The sequence below is a fragment of the Gordionus sp. m RMFG-2023 genome, chromosome 1, assembly GCF_954871325.1.
Source record: "Gordionus sp. m RMFG-2023 chromosome 1, tfGorSpeb1-WG-v2, whole genome shotgun sequence".
NCBI lineage: Eukaryota > Metazoa > Nematomorpha > Gordioida > Chordodea > Parachordodidae > Gordionus > Gordionus sp. m RMFG-2023.
The window spans coordinates 24959168-24983622 of record NC_088775.1 but is presented as its reverse complement, the minus strand read 5'-3'; the positions used below and the strand labels follow the sequence as shown (position 1 = coordinate 24983622).

Genomic DNA, 24455 nt, shown 5'->3' with positions numbered 1-24455 from the left:
TATAAAAATTGTAAATGCAAAAAAATTACCGTATGTATTTTTTAAATCTGTTTTGTTATATATTATATATTTGATTGTCATTTATTTTTTGAGGGTTGTGCAAAAATAAAAAAACATATTGTTATTTTATTTTAATTGTTTGTTTTTTTAAAATAATTTACCCTATAGTAAAAAAATTAACCCACATTTTATTTTTAGAATTTGACAATTAATTCTTTGTCTAGTTCATTTTATATCGATTCGTCATTTATATATTAATTGCATGTTACCTGAACTGTAGGTATCCGCCGCCACCCTAGCTTGTTTATATTCCAACCTGCCCCGCTGTCTGGATTGGCCCCCCGACCATCCCCACAAAATAAACAAGGAAGCCATACTAGAGATTCCCGGGTTACTTGACACCATAAATTACTTGGAATTTCTCGACGTTTCTATACAAGTTAGTCATTATTATTATTTATATAGAATTTTATATACTGTCTCTCTAACTCGATTTAGGAATGCTAAAAAATATTTTTAAAACTTATATTTTGCATGCTCAAGTGGAAAATAGTCAAATTTTAGTATCTTTTAAAAAAATCTTTGTTATGATCGTTAAGAGAAATCGCGTGTATTCAAGCAATTAAAGTAAAATATGAGCCTTATTATGGTCATTCCATGTCAAATGAACAAAAAATGAGATTTTCGGCCGACCCCCTTCGATTTTTTCAAAATTTGGTAAGCAAAGAATGGTTAGTGTAATTAAATAATATAACTAAAATTTTAGCCTCGTAATATTTATATTTTTGGAGATATTCGGGTTCAAAGTAGCAAAAATGACGTATTTTTATCATTATCTGCCTTCATTCAATTAAGCATATCTTAAAAACTACATGATTGTAAATAACAAATTTAATATCAAAATTACATACAAAGATTATACCTTTTCCCAATTTTCGGCCATTTTATTTAATATATAAGAACTATAAACGATTTTTTGGAAATAATAGGACTTTCAATTTTTATAAAAAATTTAAGACTAGACATTAATAAGTTCTTCTTTTATATTTATAAAAAAAATCGGTCTGGGAAGCGACCAGTTTCATTCTCAAAATCGATTAAAATAATTAGAAAAGTATATAAATATTTTCCCTATAATTGGTTGAACCGCCCATTTATTTTTATTTTCACTTACAAGATGAATAAATCTTTAAATTATATTAAATTTTTATAGAATGGCGCCCCTTTTCGGGAAAATAAAGCACATATTATTTTTGCCACTTTGAATCCTAATATCTTCAAAAAATATAAATGTTAGGAGGCTAAAATTCTGGCTGTTTCTTAGTTACATTAACCTTTATTTAATGACCAAATTTTATAAAAATCGAAGGGGTCGGCTGGTTTTTGGTCTGGCCCGAATAATTTTTGCCTAGATCCAGCTTGGACCGTGCCTCTCTCTCTAAGTGGTAATTTAATATTTAATAATACTATATTCACAAAAAAATACCCCAACCCTCCCCCTATAGAAAATTCATCCTAGAATACGTGAACAACTTATAACCATGATATATCAAGGTTTTCTCAAGCCGGTCTTAGGTCAATGTCTTTTACAAGTACATATTTTATTTAGTCACATTAAAAGTAAATGATGGAGCTTTCTTGGATCGGTTTGCAATGAGCGGGTTTTAGCCCTCAAGTCCGCCCGCCTATTGTTAAAAATATTTTAACCCACCCACTTATGGTTTTGAAAAAATATATACCCACATGCCCGCCTGTTGGTTTAAACTTTCTCTTGCCCATTATAAATTTTTTAGCCCACTCCAACTCAGGCTCATATAAAAAATAGTCCCTTTCTTTTTTAAGAAATAATAAAAAAATGATATATTCTAGAATTTGGAAAATTCTAAATATTATAAATAATTCAATAAAAATTTACAAATGTTAGTAAGGAATTTATTTGATCAAGTAAAATATGAAAAAAAATAATTGAAAAGAATGTATAATTTTTTTTTATTAAATAAATTTTTTATTTTGAAATTCAATTTTAAAAGATTACAATAAGATAAATTATTGACTAAATATTAAAAATAAAAATATATATATCTAAAAATTATATACCATATTTATAAAAAATATATTAAAAAATTATATTTAAAAAGAAAATTAAACAAAACTATTTTTTTTAAAAAACTATCTATTGGGGGGGGGCTTAATGATTCATGTATAGATATAGAGTTACATCCGTATCAGGTCAATTCGGCAAATTTTTTGACGAAACATTTATCACAAAGGTAATATCGCTAAACCAATTCAGCGAATCCAATTCCTCCATCTTTATCGAAATATTTATAGCCAAGACAATGTCGCATACCCAATCGCGAATTTATTTCAGCAAATACTTTAGAGCGAATACATTTTAGCAAAACATTTATTGTGAACACATTATAGCAAAACATTTATCGCGATCCCATTATAATGAATTTTTTTTACCTCAAATGTATATGTTCGAAGTCATTATTGCCACCGCATTACCACTAAACTGTAAATATATTGCAAATGCATTTATTATAAGGAAAACAACATATAATAATTTGCCCTTCCTTAAATCATTAAAAAATGTTTTAAGGATCTTTTGTTACTTATTATCAATTAAGTTTACATGTGACTTTTATCTGATGTAGCAATTTCTTTAAGGTTTCTCTCACTCAGGATTGTAAATACAGAGGGGACATTTGGGTTAAGCTTTTTACCACAATAAATCCGCCCCCCCCCACCATAAATTTTGATAGATATTTTGAAATACTTTAATTTTTTAGATTAAAATACTAAAGGTTAAAAATTTTAACTGATTTTCTCCAATTATTTATAAAAATTAGACAATTAAATAACTTTTTTATTAATATATCCAATTTGATGTTTTAAAAAGATTTTTCGTGTAAATAATAAATAAGATTTTTATTTTTTTAAAATCTCTTTTTTTTCTATAAAATTTTTGTTCCTTTATCGGAACCCTGAAAATCTTAACATGTTATATAATTGTTTATGAAGAAAGCGAGGATTAGGAAAAATATGGAATTAAATCATTTGATTTTCACTTTATAATTCTTTTTCGTTTTATTTTTTTAATTATAGTTCAATTTAAATAAAAGCGTTTTTTACGTAAAAAATATAACTAAACGCCTCTTCTTAATTTCTAAGCACTTTTACTCATTTTTCTCTAATAAAATGGAAATAATACAGATCAGGATTTTATTAAAAATAAATATACAAATTATATGACCAACCAGTATATAATTAAATAGAAAATGTTCCAGATCAAAAATAATAGAGATATTCATATTAGAGCTCGCGGACCAAGGGGAGAAAATTTAAAAAAGTTCTACAGGTCGGGTCCGGGAAAGTCGTGCATAAGATTTTTTTATGCCGGGGAAAAAAATTTCGGGCCGGGCGTGACAATTTATATTATATATTAATCAGTCAGAATATCTTAAATCTCTGAGTTTTCTAAAATTTTAATAAACCAGCTTAAGAATTATAGTTTTGATATATTTTTTTTTGAATTATAAGTTAATAATAAAATTTACTATTTGAAAATAAATTACAATATGTTAATTTCTTTGTATTTTAATGCTGTCTTACTGAAATACTAAATCAATAAATATTATAGTATATTAACAAAAAATTAAACAAGTTATTTACGGTATAACCTAATAATAAATACACAATACGGATATCAAACACATTGATTTATAAAACGGTTGTTGTAGAAATAGATAACCATAGAGGAGAGATATAAGCGCCATAATTGACATTGGGAAAAACTAGTCTATTAAAAATGTGCAGGGAAATTCATATAAAAATATTCGAGTCGTCAATGACTTAGTAAAATTTTAACGAGACAGGCCTGAATTTTGTAGATTTTTAACGGGCCGATCAAATTGTTAAAAAAAGTTTCGGGCTGGCTAAGAACAAAAAATCTGACCATTTGAGGCTGGCAATTTAATTCTTGCCAGGATGGGCCTTGCAAATCTCTAGTTTTTATATCTGGACACCAGGCAGAGTTAAATGTTTTTTTTTTATTTACCTTATATAAATTATACCTTAGGAGACAATCTTGTAATTTTTTAGCATAAGAGTTATCAAATGAAAGCTAATAAAAAAAATTGACTTATGAATTACCACTCTAAGCCATTGGTAGGCCATGAGGAAAGCAAAGTACAAAGTAGCATAAAAGGTTATATTACAATAATAAATTTAAAAACCAATTCTAAGCTCAATAATTATATAAATTTAAAAGAAAATTAAAAACTATTATTGAATCGATTTTTTATACTCTTTTTTAAAATATTGGTCAATTTATATGGTCTTAAAAATAAAGACTTCATAATAAAATAGTCACTATTAGCATTTCGCCATATGATTTAACGATAATATTTTCACGAATATGTTTCGTAAAATAGTTTTTGCTATATTGTCTTGGCGATTTGGGCTTTGCTATAATGTATTCGCGATAAGGGATATTGTCTTCCCAGAATAGTATTCGCCAATGTGGATTCACGATAAAATTGTTTTGCTGAATTTCATGGAACCGTTAGATTGACCAGTTTTAATATTAATTATAATGTGAGAATAACAATGAATCTACATTTTTCAAACATGTTCTTCTTTACTCTTAAGACCTTCCAGCAATGCTAAATCCTCGTTCAGAAGATAACCTACCTTAAGCAAATGACTTTCCACTAGCTTGGAATTTTACCTTCATAGATTTTTTAAAAGTATCCAACTAATCGTCAGGAGCTTAAATCATTTAAAAACATATTCCTGGCTACATAATTTTCTCCTTTCATGATCTTTACATTAAAAAAGCTTTTTTAGATACGTATTATATTCATTTTAAAATGTTGTCAAAACGAAAGTGTTTCCCATCAGGACTGATAAAACTAACAGGTGGTTTACTTTAAAAATACCTTTTTAATTGCAACATATCCAACTGGTCTCTTTCATTCTAACAAAATAAGTTAAAACTTTGGATTAGGAGCAGATCAGAAAAATATCTTCTTAGTTTTGTAAAATAATAACAGCTTTAATTTTTAAATTACTATTTATAAAAAATGGCCTCAGAAATTATCAGACTTTATAAAAAAAATTATTTATCAAAAAATCGAATTCATGTTAATTTTAAATAAGCATGGGAAATCAGCCAAAATGGTAGAATTCCCATTGCTATTTATTTAAAAAAACCGTTATTAAACTTCTAAATTAATATAAGAATTAGCGGGCATAGATGCAGATCAAAAATAATAAAATAATTTTAACATAAAAGGAGATCTTCTACGAAGATTATTCAATAATGATATTGTCGCTCCAAACTCAGATGAAGCTTACTAAGAGTTATTATCTAAGTATCCTTTAAGTATAAATAGTAAGGGGTTCTCAGTTAAAAAGACTTAATAGCCTAAAAGATTCACCAGACAATTTCCAACATTAAACTTATTTTTATATTTATGTTCTTTTTAACCTGGATTACTGAAACTAATGATAGTTAGAAATATTAAAATATGTTGAATACGAAAAAATCGCTTATGCGATAAAAGAAATATGATAGTTAGGTAGATCATCCATAAAGTGGACTTTTTTTCTCGTTCAATTTATCGAGGCACAATTTTTGAAAATTTTAACTCCACCAAAAATTTCAATAATTTTGTTAATTAATTTTTAGGTTTATATGTTTAATTTATTGTTTTTGAATAATTAATTTTGAAATTCGTAGTATCTAAATGAGAAACTAATTAAATTTAGAAATTAATTAAGTTAAGAAATTTATTTTGTTACACAAATAATTAACTATATAGAATTAATCGCTTTATTAAAATTTAAAATATATAAAAATATATTTCGTCGCTATATATATTAATTTCTTATTGCATCTTATAATAATTCAAACATTATGATCATAAATAACTAATGTTGTAAACGAACGCGTTCGTGAACGAAGTTCGTTTTTTTGAAAAAAATGATTAACGGCGTTCCTTTTATTTTTGACGAACTTTGAACGTGAACGCCTTCCTTTTTTATGACGAACGCGTTCGAATTTAATGTTCGTTCAATTTTAAAAATTAAATTTTTATTTATTTGAAACGAATTTTTTTAAAAAATGTTTTATTTATATTTTTCCTTTTCACATTTCAATTTTTTTAACACATAGTTTATTAATTTGAATATTATTGTTTATATTTTAATTTAATTTATTAAAATAAGCATGGATATTGTTATTTAATCCTCATCATCTGATTCTGAAAATCCAAAATCAGATGAATTATCATTACCATGGCCAAATATGATAAATGTTTTACATTAACATCCTATATTGAAGGAACTAATCCAATGCTTGCCAAGTGTAAAATGTGGCCAAAAAGTATTATAAAATCTTCAGGTTTTAATTTAAAACGACATTTGATTTTAGTATTAATTATTTGATTTTATATGATATAACTAAGTTAAATCATTAAATTTGAAGAAATAATGCATTTGAGATATTTGACCTCAACAATAACGATAGTTATTTTTAAATTAAAAAAATTAGTGGCCTCAAATATGGTCAACCATTGATAGACGCCGTATTAAATGAGATTAATAAAAGGTATTAAGCTATTACTCTCAATTAATTACATATATTTTATTTTTTTAAAGATTTGAACATTTATATAAGGATCAATATGTTCTTTCTGTAATTATACATCCAGCATTCAAACTTCAATGGAACTTATAGCGTCATTGAAAAAAATGCTATGAAAACCCTAGAGAACTATTAATTTCGAGATATCCTTTTTTTTTGTCGAGAGTATAGAATGGATTGGAGGAGGATAACTTATCTCAATTTTTTGCAAATAACAAAACAATATTTTTTTAATTAATTCTCCACGTTAAAAGAGCTGTTTATTAAGTATAATACCGCAATCCCCTCATCTGCCCCTGTAGAGCGCGTTTTTAGTATAGCTAATGCCGTATTAACTGCCAAGTGTTCCTATCTATCAGATAAATATTTTGAAAACAATTGTTATTAAAATTTAATAAGAAAAATTTTTTATAAATAAAAATATCTTTTTATTCGCTATATTATATTTTATTTATAATTATATTATCAAAATAAAACTATATTATTTTTTAACATGGCTAAAATATATTGTATTAAAAAATATAAGTTTATTTATATTAAATTAAATTTAAAAAAAAATTATCATAAAATTTTAAACGGTTTTATGAACGTGAACGCGCGTCCCCTTTTTTATGAACTTGAACGTGAACGCGTTCGATTTTTGTCAATGAACGTTGAACGCGATACAACACTAAATAACAATTAATTTCCATGTCTGGCTTTTTACAAAAATACAATTTTCTCCTTACATAATCATAATTTAACATCATCATTAATTTATATAGTTTGATTTCTACAAAAAATTATAATTTTCTCATTGCATCATTATATAATTAAACATATCAATTCACTAATATCGTTTGATTTTTATACAAAAAAATTCTAAACTATTCAAATTTAAATCATAAAAAAAAAAATTTATTTTAAAATAAATAATAAAAAAAACTATAGCCAAGGAACTCTTAACAATTAAAGATTTATTATTTTTTAATAATCAAACAAATATTTTTTAAATGATTAAAAATAAATTGTTTTTGTCTGGGCACTTGATAACTGCAATTATAATATATCTTTTTTAAAACTAAAAACTTACTCAGGAAATAAGGATGGGCCTAGACGAAGTCATCACAGCCACGGCTTACCTCGAAATATTTTTGAGGCACATTCGTCAGCCTTCCATGGTCCGGATCTTTATAGACTTTCTCATGAAAACCGCTGATGAGGAGGATAAAAATCCAGCTGACATGAATTTAACGATGGGTTTGATTTTTTATTTTTACTGCATAATGTTAGTCCCTTATCAGAAGGATCTCTCCAAAATTTTATCTTTACTTAGAAACTTATCTAAGACCTAAGACCGTCGCGTTTTTATAGAAATTAATCGGAATTATCAAAAGTTTGCATTTAGGTTGCATTCACATTGACAATTGCAATTCTAAAATATTCTCAGCAAAATTAGAACCAAAACGCGTTAACGATCTTCTACGATTAAATTTATTATATAAAACGCAATTTAAATATTGAAAGTTCCCAGAATGTAGTTTACTTTTAATTCGTATTACTAGTCAAATGGAGAATAAATATTCGATCTATTATTTTCACTATCAAAAAATGGTAAATTATAATCGATAAACATTGTTAAATGATTATATACCAAGACATTCTTTGATCTAATAACTTGTACCTTAGAAATAAAAAAAATATGTAAATTACAATTACCAATAGGAACTAAGATCATTTAGAAGTACTAAGAGATCCCAATAAAAGTATAAAACGTTAGAAATTTCAATTTCATAATCTTGTTTATCATTTTATCAAATATAAGGTTTGAATTTATAAATTTTGAGCAAGTTGTATCTAATTTATCCACTTTTGAAAATCGGAAAAAATATCACAGGATTTTGTTTTCTATTACGCATTGCGAAAATCAGATTAGGAGCGAATTCTTAATCTGAATGCTTTGATTTAAATATGACATTCATTCTTTTTCGCATTATCCAAATACGTATCGTGATCCAATGTGAATGCAGCTTTATTGATAATCCTCTTCCCCGAATTTTGCTATTTTTCAGCGAAATGATGTAGAAATTTTTCATTAATAGTTAGAACTTTTATATACGATAAGTTAATTCTGGTTATTGCTTATTTATTGATTGATTGGCAATAGAATATCATAATGACTACCGAAATCTCATTTATTTTTTCTTACATTATTTCGGTTAAGACTTAATTTTTTTAAAAGTCCTTATCAAAAAATTCCTAGATTATGACAAACAACCCAAGAAACCCGCTATTTTCAAACGCCGTTATTTTAGAGTAGAATCTTTTTTAAAATTTTACAGTCGAGAGACAAAAGCGAATTTTAATTTTATGATAAATTCAAATTTAGTAGAATAATGAGCCAATAATATTTAAAAAATCCTTTATATCACAAATAAACATCCATAAAATAAAAATTATATTAGTGATTATACCCTAATTATAAAATAAGGATAGAATAGAAGTTTAAAAAAATGGAATAGAGTTACATTCGTTATTAGCTTCAGATATGATAGATAACATATTAACTATAAATGCAAAAAAGCAAAATATATTTTTTAGGCTTGACATCCACCAGACGTTGTAAATTTAGTTGCAATCAAAATGTTAAAGTTCTAACCCATTTGGGATATGCTTTTTTCAACTTTAATATTTTATTATAGAAACTAAAAAAAATATAGACCAATTTTTTTTGAAATTTGTGAATGAAAAATATGTACCTGCTAGATTTGTGCCATATTTTTCTCCACAGCGGTACGATAAGATGACGACGGTTATGTATCATCCTCACGAAAGTGGGAAAAATTATAACTTATTAACAAATTAGTATTTATAGTCATAAAAATTTCTGTCCTATAAATATTTGCATGAATGCATTCTGTAGTCTCATTTAAATTTTCAAGTGGATTTATACAATCTAATTCTCCTCATTTTTATCAAAAAATGATATAATTTTTTTTAAGAATACTGATTCTTTATTCTTATTTTTTTTTAAAATAAAATTCAAAATAAACAGATATGTCTAATGAGAAGTGTTGTGTCATAAAAGGATATATAGATGATCACTACACCTAAATTACCAAAACCATTATAACTATAAGTAATATAGCTAAATCGGCTAAAAATTGACTATCTTAAGCCATATATCGAAGAAAACCAAATTAGTCTTGAGGCTCGAGTTAATTTTTTCCGACTTTTCTCAAGGCTGAATCATTTCTTTAGTTACCGCTAAAAAAACTGTTTAAATCTAGCTGTTCATACTCGGCTTGAACGGAGAGATTTTGTATTAGGCCATTTAAAGAGGTTATTTAGGCATGTTTCCAGTAATTTTTTTAAATTTCTAAACAGGGTAATAATTTGTAGAATTAATAATTATAAAAAAAACTTTATGGTCAGGCCTCATGTAATCTTTTATCTGGAAATGGCATTAGAGCAAGTTTATATTTATTTGTTAAACATCGATTGCTAACGAATTAGACTTGGAATTCCCACCCACATTCCTGGACCTATTTGAGTTTGAGCTTTAAACTTTAAACTTTAAACTTTAAATTACGACTAGATTTACAAGATATATATAAACTTCGTATCAAATTTCCTTGATTTTAAAACACTGGTCTATTTTTAACTTGAAATCAATTACTCAATAAGGCCAACTAGTATATTAAAAACTTAATTTTATGCATTTTACCTATTTTTTTATATACTAATTATCAAAAATATTGGAAACTTTTAATTTTATTATTTTTTATTATAACAAACACCGTAAACTAATATTTTTATAATCCTTTTATTTTTCTTTTTCAAAATTACAAAACGTAAAAAAACAATAAGTAATAGTGCGCACAAATTGAGCATTTGCGTTTGCAGTACCTTTTTTAACGTAATGCATCTGTGTTTAAATTGAAAGCAGTACGTTTTTTATTTGTTTAAAATTGAATCGTGATTTTATTTTTATTAAAATATGGACATATTAAGTTTACAAGATAAGCAAATTATTGCTTTATATTTAATTATTAAAAAACCAAAATCTACTAAGACGAGAAGGAAGACTACTAAAATATTCATGGATAGAAATTTATTCAAAGATTTTTTAAATTCATAAATGTATTTTAATGTATAGTATTTAAAAAAATCTACACACATTTGTAAATTTATTTATTTATCCTACCTTAATACAGTGACCCCTACAACGGGGGGGGGGGGGGTCCGAAGCAACTGCTTCTATAAATTTCTATGGGGGTACTTATTTTTTTTTTTTTAAATTTTTTTTTTTTAAATTTTTTATTTTATTTTTTTAAAAATTTTTATGGTCGATGTATAGCAAATTAGTTTGTTATCCGATATTTCTTATCATAAAATTATTTTTCCACTTTCAAGATTTGGCGCAAAATTAAAATTTTATCAAAGGGAATAGTAAAAATTTAAATATTAAATCTTATATATAATCATTTATAATTTTTAGATCATTGTCAAAATATGCCCAAAAATATTAACCAAAAAAAATATAAATGCTTATCTCGCAATCAAGCCTTCTGGGGGAACAGGCAACAAGATGGCAATATGATGAGCCTTATTAAACTTATTGCAGATTCTGAGCCTGTTCTTAAAATGTATATACAAGATAATGAAGAAAGAAGAAGTGAGAAAAAATTAAGGGATTAAAATCTAAATTATATTCAAATCTGTTATCATATAATAACATAAATATTCTTATTGAAACCATGAAAAATATGGTTATAAAAAAAATTAAAAATGAGATTGAATTCAACAGGTGCTATTCAATTATAGTTGATGGCACATATGATGTATCGAAATCAGAAGCAATAGCTTTGATAGTTATGTTGAAAATAGCGAGACACCTAAGCCCGTTGAAAGGCTGATAGACATTTATTGTACGGGAAATACAACGGGCCTCGATATTAAAAAGAATATAATATCCAAGCTTGGCTCCATGAATCTACCCCTCGAATTCCTAGTGGGGCAAAGCTATGATGGCGCCTCAAACATGAGTGGAAGAATTAATGGAATGCAGGCTTTGATTAGAGCGGAGGCGCCAAAGGCAGCTTTTATTTGGTGCTATTGTCATCGATTAAATTTAATAGTTGTTCAATAATGTCAATCAGTAAAAGAGCTGCGAAATGTCTTGGGAATATTAGACGAAATTTACGTATATTTTAATGGTGTTAAAAGATATGAAGTACTCAAAACATGTCAGAGTGATTTACTGACAAAATCACATAGATTTTTACGCATCAAGAATACCACTCGGTAATATTATCTTAATTGTTTCGATATATAATGTTTATTTTATATTTATAGAAGCTGGCTAACATCATATAAGGCGATTGTAATTTTTTTCCTACTTTATGATGCTTTGAGGGCAGCTTTGGCAAAATTAAAGGATTCTGAAGATCCTGCCACTTCCACTATGGCTAGTGCTATAGTCTATAGAATAGAAAAATTTTATTTTATTTTATCACTATGTGTTTTGGATAAAATATTGTTGATAACAAGCTTGGCTTGTACAAAATTGCAAACCATTTCGAAAGATATAGGGTTTGCAATAAATCAAATTCAATTGGTAAAAGATTGCCTGATTAATATGAGAAGTATAATTTAAATTATTATCTTTTATTATTTTATAATCCTAAAATAGATAATAACACTGAATTTTTGGATGTCTTTTCAAAGGCCCAAGATTTTATGAAGAAGAGAAATTTACCTTTTGATTTTGAAAGTTCAAGACTTCAAACATTTTAATCCAAAAAGGAGATATATATATACTTTCATCATTAAATATAATATTTTATTTTAGCTTTAAAATCAGTGTGTTTTATGCTGCACTTGATTTAATTATTATGCAGTTTAGTGAAAGATTTAACTATGAATCGATAAAATTTTTGAGTCAAACATCATTTATTACCCCAAAGGGAATGGCGGAAAAGGCAATTGTTAAAGATGATATCAAGGATATCTGTGAATTTTATCAATTAAATACAAGTCAAGTTTTTGAGGAAATGTTGATGTTTAGAAATATTTATAAAATGGCTAAAACGGGGGACGTAATTATTACTCGTGACCTAGAGGTTAAAGAAGATTTGTCAGATTCTGAGAATTGTAAATTTATTTAATTAAAATATTTTTACTAATACATTATTTAGCTTCTTCTGATGATGATAATAATTCTGAGATGAATGATTCAGACTGGAGAAACTATTCATTTATTTGCTTATAAATTTTTCTGCTTTCCCAAATTTAACAATTTATATAAATATTTATTAACTATTCCTACTACATCATGTACTGCCGAAAGGGTCATGAGTAAAATTAAACTAATTAAAACAAGACTTCGTAGTGTCATGAAAGATCCTAATAATTTAACCATTTTATCAATGGAAAATAATTTATTTAAACAATTAAATATTGATAAAATTATAAATTCTTTTGCTTTCTCTTCCCCTAATTTATCTAAATTATTAATTTAAAAATAATATTTTTAAAGCATATATTTTTTACATTATATTTATATTATAATAAATATTGATGCAATAAAAATTATTTTTGAAATTTATTGGTGTCAAAAAATAATTTACAATGGGGGGGGGGGGTACTTTAGGGGGGTATTCTGCTTCTATCCCTCAAAAAGTGTAGGGGTCACTGGATAAATTTATACTTACATTTTTGTATCTATTTAAATTTTCCCGCAAAAATAAAAAAGCACAAAAAAATCAAACCAGATTGCCTTTTTTTTAACGTTTGCCGTAAAAAAAATCCAATTTGCACAATACCATTTAAAATGCATTATTCGATTTTAAAACGGAGCGTTGCAACGCTCAATTTGTAAGCACTATAAAGGTTTACATATATTTTTTACAACTTCGATCTATGTATAAAAAATACAAGTGTAATGTCATAAAATTTATTTCATAACTTCAATTATTTTATAAAAATTAATAAAATAATAATAAAAACATAATAATATTACAAACATATGACATAGAGGAAGGAGAATGTTCGCTGAAAAAAAGAGAATAATTTCTAAAATTTAGTCTTGAACGTTTAAGATCATCATAACTAATTTTACGCTGTTTTTTGTTTTCAAAAGGATTTTTTTGTCGCTGAAATGATGGATAAAATTTTGATCCTGTACTTCAGTTTAGTCTTAAAAATTTTGAAAAAGTCCAGTATTTTTCTATGAGAAATCTTCAACTTATGGTTCAATTATTTTTTGGTTATACGCTTCATGTATGTTTTTTTAATAGGTGGTGATTTCTGCCTACTCGACACCGTTTTGTCTCGTTTGGACACCCCGTTGGGAGGCGAACAGGTATTAAAAGGGAAAACGTCATGTTATTCTTAGCGTTTTTCTGTTATATTTGCTTCTGTACGCGTTTTCTCTAGTTTTTTTTTATTTCTTTAAAACATAATAATTTTCAAATAGGAGCTTAAAATAACATTAAAACTTGTTTTATGAACCTTTTTTTTATTTATTAAACACTTTCCTCGTGAATCAATCTCGAATTATTTTAGGCAAAGAATAAATCATGTAATAATGGAATTTTTATTATTTAATTACGAAATAAAGCTGACCTTGGTGAACCTGTCCTTGCTTCACACTCTGCTAGATCTAAATTGCGAAGATTTGATGGTTCACCTTTGCTTCAAGTTAAGCCCGTTCCGTCCTATTTATTTTTTAAGTTTTCTTTAAAAAAATTTAAATGATAAATGAAAGATTTTGGAGAGAGAAAAATAGAAGATTAAAAAAATAAAATTAAAAAGGGGGGAAAACACTATTAGGAGAAAAAAAATTATGTCATTTTTAAAAAAATAAAGGTACCTCGCATCTTGTGATCACGTAAGTGACACGTCGCGATTGGACGTGTTCGATATATACGGCGACGCGTCGGGCAAATTTTTGTCTCTTCTACCGGATTTTTTGAAACATCCCGACCATCGGGCCCCATTGGTTTTCTCAATAATAATATCTAGAATTAATTATTGCCTCTTTTATACGAATTTAATTAAAATATGGCTTAGTTTTTAATAAAGGTCTGCAATACCTGAAAAGTTTTATTTATTTTTTTATTCCGGTTCGGGTTGATGCTTTTTTCCTACCTGTCGGGTTGGGTCGAAAAAATTGTCTTAGTTATTAATTAGATCTTAGAAAAAATACATTATAAATATTTGTATTTGATAATCATGGTTAGAATCTCATATTTGTTGACTTAGTTTTTTATGAGATCATTCGATGAAAGTAGACTCTGATAATCACCCCCTTAATTCCTTGTCCCTTTACCACTTAGAATAAGGGATCGTCCGATCACGCTGAAAGCCTAAACCCAGACTCCCCGTCACATAACGGTGTCAGGGATTCCCCTGTGATATCATTGCCTTCTACTTCCCTTCCCGCTTACGCTCTCGATGCCCGCCGCTCCGTCTTCACTTGCCGCAAGGCATGTCAATCTGTCGACGAAATCAAAGGACCTGGCCCTTTAGACTCGCCGCCCACTCAATCATGTAAAAGAATAATTTATTTTTCTACCCCTTCAAAAATATGTTAAACTAAATTCCCGCTTTCAAATTATTGGGTGCTCTATGCATTTTTCTTTTTTGTGGAATTTTTAGAAAATTAGTTTTTTGATAAATAATTTTAGAAGAATAGTAGCATTACACTGTCTATTTGTTATGTATCCCTGTCTTTTAGATTTTAATTATCGTATTATTTATTTTTGCTTGGCAGCCCGTGGTCGAGGCCGCTCTCGAAAAAATCGGACCCGCTGGCTTCGTTCCTATACGTCACGCGACTCGCATCCCGACCCGACTGGTCCAGCCCCGATGAGCTCTGGAATTTTTGCCAATCAGCGTCGAGCTGACGACTCTACCAATGACATAATATCGATTCGGGATTATTCGACACTCTCATCTTCTTCGACCCTCTCCTCTTCCGCTTCAGACAATAATGAGTCCTGTCTTATCAACAATAATAAAAAGAACAGTAATAATTTGGGTAAGTTGCATTTAAAAAACAATGTATACCTTGAATTCATTATTTAAAAAATAATGCTTATTTTTTATTATCAATCAAATATCCGGATTAGATAATAAAGAAAATGTATATAATATATGGTCGGGTCACGATCTTTATTCGCGTGGGGGATCCATTGGGGGGGGGCTAGAATTTTAAACAGTTTATGAAGTCTTGGAAATTAAAAATCAATATATGTATTAATGTTCTTAAACGGATCGATTTAATTCGATTTTTTAAAACGGCTAACTAAATATTTTATACATAAAAATATTATGTAAATTATTCTTCAAAATTTGGATTACTTTTTTCACATTCCTTTTCAATATTTTTTTTTAAAAAAAATACTTTCTCCCCATTAGCAACCAAAATATTATTTTAAGGTCCAAATTATATTATATTTGCGAATATTGAAAGCCGAACCACTGATAGACGGCTCCAGCCCAAAGAAAAGGCCTTCAAATTCGAATCATGTTAAAGATATGGCAAAGGAGGACAATATTTTCTCGATCCACCCAGATTCTCAAATAATAACTTCATCTGCTCTGCACTGCAACTCCTCTCCCCATTTTACATCAAACCAATCGCCCATCGACAACCAACAGTTTAACGCCGTCGACTTTTGCGCCCACCTGGATCAAATCTATCCGGATCTAACAGTCCATTCAATCGTGAGCGCTTTCACCGGATCCGGGTATCCACCCGGAATTTCGCTCGACATTGATGAAGCCTACCAACGTATTTATGTTAAAAACCGAGAGTCTAAAATTCATAAACGGGAGACCAGTCTTCTTGGTCCAGAGATCAATGCTCCTGTCAAAGAAATCGCGTTCAATAACGAGAACACTTTTCGAGTTCTTATGCGCGTCACCGAGAAAGAGAAGAATATTACAGACAATAGCGAGCTAATTTCAAATACCCCCAACATAGGTGAACCCCCTTTATGTGCTTTCATTTTTTAATAACAGAAAGAAGGTTAAAATAATAGGAAAATCAATTAAAGATTAAAAATAACCATTCAAAGTCATCACTTTACTTTTTCAGGCCCTTTCTTATCAACCCTTTTCTCCCTGCTGGAGAGAATGCTTCAAAATTCACTCTTCCTGAATCTGCACCTAACCGGTCTTTTAGCTCGTCTTAGTTGCTATCCTCAACCTGTCCTCCAGTGCTTGCTGCTCAATTGTACGGTACCAGTCCGACCGCAAATTAAAACGTTATATCGAGTTTGAAAAATAAAAATCTTATTTTTTCTATAGTTTTGGTCGGGCTTCTTTTACTTGTAATTTAATTTATGGAAAGTTGAACTTTTAAGTAAGGAATATTTCCTGGTATAAATGATAGAACATTTAGATAATTATTTCACCCTAATTCAGCGCATTAAAATTTAATATTTTCTATTTAATTTGTTATACCATGTAATCATGCAAATTAAATTTTATAAATTTATATATATATATAATGTAAATGAGGGAACTATTCTCATCTTTCTTATTTTAATGCTCAACATAATTGGTAATCTCTAAACTGAATTTACATATGATATATATTATATGTCTGCAAATGACAAATTTTTAGGTCAGTTGTTTAGTTTTCACCTGGCCCGGTCTAAGGTTGCTCTGTCCTATTTTTTAAAATCCAAAAATATATCCTATGAAAAAATAATGAGAATATATCTCTCATGATTTTTTTATTATAAAAATAAACACAATAAGGAAAAAGAAATCATGTTTATGAATAAATGTATCAAGTTCATTAAATCATAAAATTTATAACCAAATAAAATATTTAGAATAAAATTTTTCTCTATTAAGCGCACTGAGTATCTCTACTTTTCGCCCGACCCAGCTCAAATAATTTTTTTTCAGATATTACCTCGCCTTCACGTTTATTTATTTTACAAGTCTCCCTACCCATATGTTTGATATTTGTAATTCGAGTATCTCATGAGTGGGAGAGGGGGTGGTGGGCTCAGACCTTCCTCAAAATTTGGAAAGAGTAAATAATTTTTTTAAATCTGGGGGAATTTATATATTATTTAATTATAGATTTTGTATTTTAGCTTGACTCTTGAAATTGAACAAGCATATTGTAACTTATTTTCATATAGTATTAATCAAAATATACCAAAATTTTGATGCCTGGGGTGGCCTATTTACATATTACGAAATATTAGAGATTTGCAAGACACCTTATTTTATATATATAAATTGTCTGGTCTGGCCTAAAAATATTTTAGGTACGAATTACCTGACTCGTAAGTTTTTTGCCCGGCTCGACCCGTTATAATTTTTTTACAAATTTTCCCAGGCCAGGTAGGGTCTTGCAGAGATCTCTGATATATATATATATACCCAAAACAATCTTTTCGCCACTAATTTTTATTTTTCCTATATTTTATGACTTGAATAGTGAGGAAGAAAGAAGGAAAAAAAATAGAAAATAATAATGCGAATCCCCAAAAAATATCAATCCTTTTAGAAATAATTGTTCAATTTTTAAAAAATCATTTCATTTTCGTCAATTGATAATAACTAAAATTTTCAAATTACAACGAAAATTATCATTAAAATTATTTCTCGTATAAAATTAAATCTTCTTTCGCAATAGATGTCTTAATCCCCTTATTCTATTTATTATAAGGGCTTTGCCGAGATTATATATCAGATCGGCACCAATATTTTAACTTTTTCAAAAATATCGAATCGGGCCGATATTAAAAAACCGATTTGATCCGATATTGTTATTGTTTTTTTCGGTCATTTTATGATTGATATAATTTTTTTTATTTTATAAATAATTTCATAATAATGAATTAATGAAAAGAACTAAAATACAATTAATTTAATGTAAAGGTTTAAAATAATAGTTAAAAATTATACATTTTTAAAATATCTAACGAGTCACATTCAGCAGCTAGCGTTGTTAAGCGGCTTGATTTCACCAATTTTTAAAAACGGCTTACTCACGATTTTGGACAAAGGTAAATTACTTATGTTTATTGATTTTGCCCACAGATGGCAGAAAGGTTTAAACTTCTGCTGGCGAAATTAGAGGCTTAGGTGTTAATATTATAGCTAATATCATGATTTAGTCCTTTTAAAATTCAGCTAAAGGAGGTGTTTAACAACACCACACATTCACCCATAATCATTGCAAATATTTTAAATGAGATTATTAACTTTTGGAGAATAAAAATAACAAAATACACTTAATCATTGTTTTTTTTTAAAATAGAAAATATTGATATTTTTATGACATTGGTTCAATAATAGAGGGTAAAATAAAAATCAGTATTAATATGGGATCGGAATCGGATTCGTTTTTAATATCGGATCTGATCAATTAAAAATTTGTAGATCGACATAGCCCTATTATACTTTTCAAAATAAATAAATAAAGTGTCTTGATCATGTAGCTTCCCGCTTAGCCTTCTTCTCTACTAGTCCAGAATTCGCCCGATCCGCTCAGCACCTCCGTCCCACGTCTTCTATATTAGTTTCCCCTATCGCTCCCTGGATAACCTTACAAGAATTAGCTGGTAAGGCACGCGGTTACCTAGCCACACGGGAGCTTATTTACGCGCGAAAATTGGCCCTTGACCGATTTGGTCCCACCGTTACGTTGCAGAAGCGCGATATCTCAACTACCTATGACCATAATATTCGAGCTGATATAAAAGGCGATGACGTCACAACTAAGGTAGCTTCCGAAGATGACGATATAAAACGGCGAACCATATTCGTAGGTATTAAAAGAAAACAAAACATAGATGTTAAAATATTTTTTAAATTAGCATTTATTCTTCATCTTTATTTTCTCAAAATCTAAACTACCACACCTCTTTTCAAGCCCCTGAATATTCTCATCTTCTTGAACCTCTGACACTGATCGATCCTAACGAAGAGCAAAGCCTCTCAGACTCCTGTCTATCTCCTATACTCAAACCTAATAATCAGCCCGACTCTAAGCTGCAAAGTTTGTCTAATTGGAGGGGTTATAGGTAATGAGACAATATTTATTTTATATTTTGGGATAATTCAAGTTGTGAAATTTGGAGAAAATTTTCTGGCTCCCAACAAAATTTTAATACAAAATAAGGTTGTTGCTTTCTTTCGGGGGGTATTTTATTTTTTTTAAAGATACGTATTTTATTTATAATTAACATATTTATAATCGAATAGAACGAACAAATTATGTCCACTATCGGCTCAATTACTTACTAAATTTTGTTAATCTTGATTAACCCATCCATATCCAAAAAGTCGAAAGACTGGCTGGATCTAAGGGCAATAAAAAGACACCAGGATAATATTCATGATATCGATTATTAAATCGTTTTAATATTTTATTTTTGATTGTATAAATTAAATTTTAATAATATATTTTTATTTAATGAGTAAAACTGCGTCAATTTTAATTTTCTATATAACTTATAATTTTTACAACAATATAACTTGCTCTATTTAACTAAAAATTGAATTGATAATCCAAATTTACCTTACCTTTATACGACCCCTTAGATGCCTATTTCCTTCAAAAAATTCACAGGCAAAATTTTACCCTATCCCCTCCCCTTTGTGTAGACGCTGAATGTATGGCTAAGAGCTTTTTATGTTTTTGCTATTATATATTTTTCCTTAAATTTCTATATTTTATCTTTGTATGAAGAAAAATTGAAATAATTTTTTCTGAAGAATTAAAAAATGCATTCACTTAATTAAGAAAAAATTCTTTTAAAATTTCTAGATAGTAAAAAAAACATAAAATAAAAAATTGTACACCCCCCCCCCCCCGAAAGAAACATCAACCCAATATAATATATTAATATTTTTCTTTTATTAACAGTTCGTTTATGATTACATATGTAATCATTAAAAAATTTTAAATGCGTTAAATCACTCTAATTCTCAAGTGACATATTTCCATATCAAATCGACCAAAAAGCGAGATTTTCGGACCTCTCTAAAATGAATGAAGCTTGGCATGATAGTTATCTATGCTGTATACTATAGTAAAATCAAAATTTTAGAGCGCTATCTCAATCAGATCCAAAGATACACGTCTCAAAGTCGAAAATCACCCAGATTTCATTAAATCTATTTTTTTTAAATAGCTAAGATACAAATTATATATCATTGTGTGATTTTCGACTTTGAAGGCTTTATCTTTGGATCTAGTTGTAACGCTCTGAAATTTTGATTTTATTTATACAACATATATAACTAATATAGTGTTGATTTCTAATGGAATGACCCATACCTCTATTGATTCTGAGACAAATTTTTGAAAACGCTATATCGTTACCAGAAGAAAATAAATAAAGAGTTTGGCTTTAAAAATGGATCCGCTCTATTTAATATGAGCTAACTTATAATATCAATTAGGATTATTCGAATAATTTTAATCCCATCCTATATTATTATTAGAAAAAAATGTGAATTCTATGACACTAAGAATTTGGAATTACTACCACTTAATAAACTAGAGAATCTTTTTTAGTTTATTCTAAAAATAATAAAAAAGATAATTAATGATAATATAAATATTCCATCTCATATAACTCGAAAAATTAGGGTTGGGCTGATATTATATATCGTACCTAATCCGACCCTAAGAATTGGATATTTAAAAGAAACTCCATTCGATATTTGTTTTTTTAATAATTAATATATAAAAATATTTTATGCACATAATACTTAATAATAAATTAATAAAATAAAGGGAAAATTCAATTTATTTGTAATATTTAAAAAAAATTGTATTATTTTATTTGTAACAAGAAGAGGATTCAAAAATATTTAACGAAATTTTCAATTCAACCATAAACATTTCCCATATTTTATATGAGATTATTAACTTTTGGGAAATAAAAAAAACAATCATTCATGATAATGCACCAACTCATTGACCATGGGAAACGGAAATTAGTGTATAATATTATGCCGATAGCTTCTAGTTATTTATTTTTTTGCTTGAGATTAGCTCAGACTATGTATAATTCCTACTCTGGTTTGTCTTGTCTAGTTAAATATAGTATTAAAATCTAATAAATTGATGTATCTTATTTTAATAACTTCAAATATTGTTCCTAAATATATTATAATTTATATATAAAAATAAAATAACTAAACCAGAGTATGTTAAAAGCGATAGACAACCTAATCTGAAAAAAACTCTATCTTATTCCTGAAACATTTACAATAGCCAAAAAATCATGAATATCGAGTTTAAATTCTGTGCACTAAGTCTATGTCATCATCATATCCATATTATTAATTGAAAGCTTATTATTTAAAAATAAACAAATTTTATTTTTGAGCGTTTAAAATTAGCAACCAGTAATAATAAATTACTGCGCATGAAACCTATCAAAAATTTTAATTAATAAAATGAATATTTTTTTGTTTCAATAATATGCGTAATATTAAACCAATTATTCGAATGCGAATTGTAAGGAATTATTATTCGATTTATCATATATTTGCTAGAAGCTCTATCACCTAGCCATGCTTAATGTCTTTGACTAACTTTTTTCCACCCAGAGAACAAAATATTTTTTTAAATTAAAATTTAACCAACATATTAGATTCATTAACAAACGCATAAACCAGCATTCCATAAAAGATGACTTTCCCATTCTACCTCATCAACACTCCGCTCAATCTCCCCAACCCCTTAGTGATGACGAACGCGAATCCGCAACTGCTGCCATGTTTCTGGGATTTCCCGCTAAGAACGCTGCCCACTGCTGCGTCGTCCTGGAAGAATTTCTCAAAGAGCTTGCATCCTTAGCCCGCGAGATGGCTCTTTCTTATTAATGCACAATATCGCCATAGCTACCAATCGATAAAGAAAGAATGATCAATCAAGGCAGACTCTTTTATATAAAAAAATTATTGTTCTGTATTGTATGGTACAATTCGAACAGCTATATCAGCTTTTTAAATATACATCCTTATTAACACTACAATTTTTGTTCCAACAAATGGATTTTATACCCTCTAAAGGCGAGTATAATTTTGCATATCTGAAATTCTAACTTGATTATTTTATGAAAGTACTCTAAACTAGCCATTTTTAAGTTTTTCTCTTCAAAATTGCTCGTTATATTTTCTTTTGAGTTACACATTTGTTGTTGCATTTAAAAAAAATTATTTATTTAATTTTTTAAGATATTTCATTTAAATTTTCAGCTAAACTTAACGTTTGTTTGTAGGATAGAAAAAATATCTTTAAGTTTTTAAGACATCTAATTTTATCAAAATATCATTTTGATTCAATCTTTTAGTTTAAACTTTCGGAAACAACTCTTAAAACTATAATAAGATTTTTTGTTGCTCTGTACGTTCTCCGACCTATTGAGAATGACCAAACAATGAATTATTTAAAATGCAAAACTTTCTCCTGATAACTTTGGAGATTTGGCGCCGATATATTTATACATAAATACATAATATTTTGTTTACCTTCAAGTAATTGTTGATTTATATTTTTTTATAAAAGAAAGTTTCTCTCTTTTTGTTTTATTGAATAAATTACCAGTGAAAATAACTTTATGTTTTAATAAACACAAGTAATGTGTAAATCCCTTTGTTACTTATTTTAAATATATTTGCAATAAAATTTTTTTAAAAAAAACTATTTTTTAATGGCAAAAATACATCCAATCGCAAGTCGCAATAATTTATCTTATTTATTATATATGAGATTCTCTATGTTATGATAAATTACTTTTTAATAATAATATTGTACAACTTTTATAGAATATTGTTAATTACATTAATAAGTTTATTCATTATATTTTATCAAAATATATTATTTAGAAATGTTTTTTTTGTGTATAACACTTAATAAATTTAATATATTATGATTATTTATGAAAGCCCATATTGTTATAATTATGTTTAGATTCTATGGTATTTATCAGAGATCTGCAGAAGTCAAAATTTTTACCCAGTTCTAATATTATGAAATTTCATCTCCAAGCCTAGCCCAATTATTTTGGCCCGCCGAGCTCTTTAACCCCGCCCGCAGATCCAATATTTATATTTAATAGTGCTAGGCTTACTCAATTTATTAAAAATATTCCCTTATTTACTATCAACATAAAAATATGAATGATGAAAATATAATTAATATGTTTTTAATCCAATTTTATTTTTACATATTATAATATAAATGAATATATTAAGGATTTCATACATTAGAAATAAAATATACTTAGGTAATATTTATGATATAGTCTTTGAATTAATTAAAAATCCCTATCTGGTTCATATGCAATTTTTAATTTATTTATATTTTTATGCTATATTGATAAAAATCTTCCAAGCAATGCACTGAGTTCTGTCTTATTATTAAAATTTTATTTACGCATTCCAGATAAATATGTTTTTATAAGTTTCAATTATTATGATTTATAGGTGCAATTCTAAAAATAAAATATGGGATTATCATTTCATATGAGTCCTTTTTTAATAAAAATGTATTTATGAACGAAGTTCGTTTTTTTGAAAAAAATGATGAACACCTTTTGATTAACGTTGAACGCGTTCATACGTTTTTTACATTCATTCAATTTTAGAAATATTATTTTTATTCATTTGAAAATAAAATTTTTTAATTTTTTAGGTTATTTTTAATCAGCTGTTTCTTTTATCATATGTGAATTTTTTTAATCAGCTATTAGTTCTGTCCTTAGCTTATTCATTTGAATATTATTTATATTTTATAGATTAGGCGTAAGCATATATATTG

At 27.5% G+C, this 24455-nt stretch overlaps 1 protein-coding gene across 1 annotated transcript in view; it reads left to right on the top strand.

Annotated features, from left to right (window-relative positions):
• LOC135925930 (FHF complex subunit HOOK-interacting protein 1B-like) overlaps nucleotides 1–22722 on the top strand; it is a 91480-nt gene extending 68758 nt beyond the window's left edge. The window contains exons 6-18 of the mRNA XM_065461524.1: nucleotides 281–439; nucleotides 1506–1592; nucleotides 7732–7894; nucleotides 13936–14000; nucleotides 14259–14338; nucleotides 14507–14639; nucleotides 14977–15190; nucleotides 15414–15680; nucleotides 16116–16628; nucleotides 16743–16921; nucleotides 19098–19443; nucleotides 19548–19698; nucleotides 22285–22722. Coding sequence (XP_065317596.1) covers nucleotides 281–439; nucleotides 1506–1592; nucleotides 7732–7894; nucleotides 13936–14000; nucleotides 14259–14338; nucleotides 14507–14639; nucleotides 14977–15190; nucleotides 15414–15680; nucleotides 16116–16628; nucleotides 16743–16921; nucleotides 19098–19443; nucleotides 19548–19698; nucleotides 22285–22516 — 2589 coding nt within the window. The 3' untranslated portion in view covers nucleotides 22517–22722. The remainder of the gene's footprint in view (nucleotides 1–280; nucleotides 440–1505; nucleotides 1593–7731; nucleotides 7895–13935; nucleotides 14001–14258; nucleotides 14339–14506; nucleotides 14640–14976; nucleotides 15191–15413; nucleotides 15681–16115; nucleotides 16629–16742; nucleotides 16922–19097; nucleotides 19444–19547; nucleotides 19699–22284) is intronic.
• Nucleotides 22723–24455: the final 1733 nt, after the last annotated feature.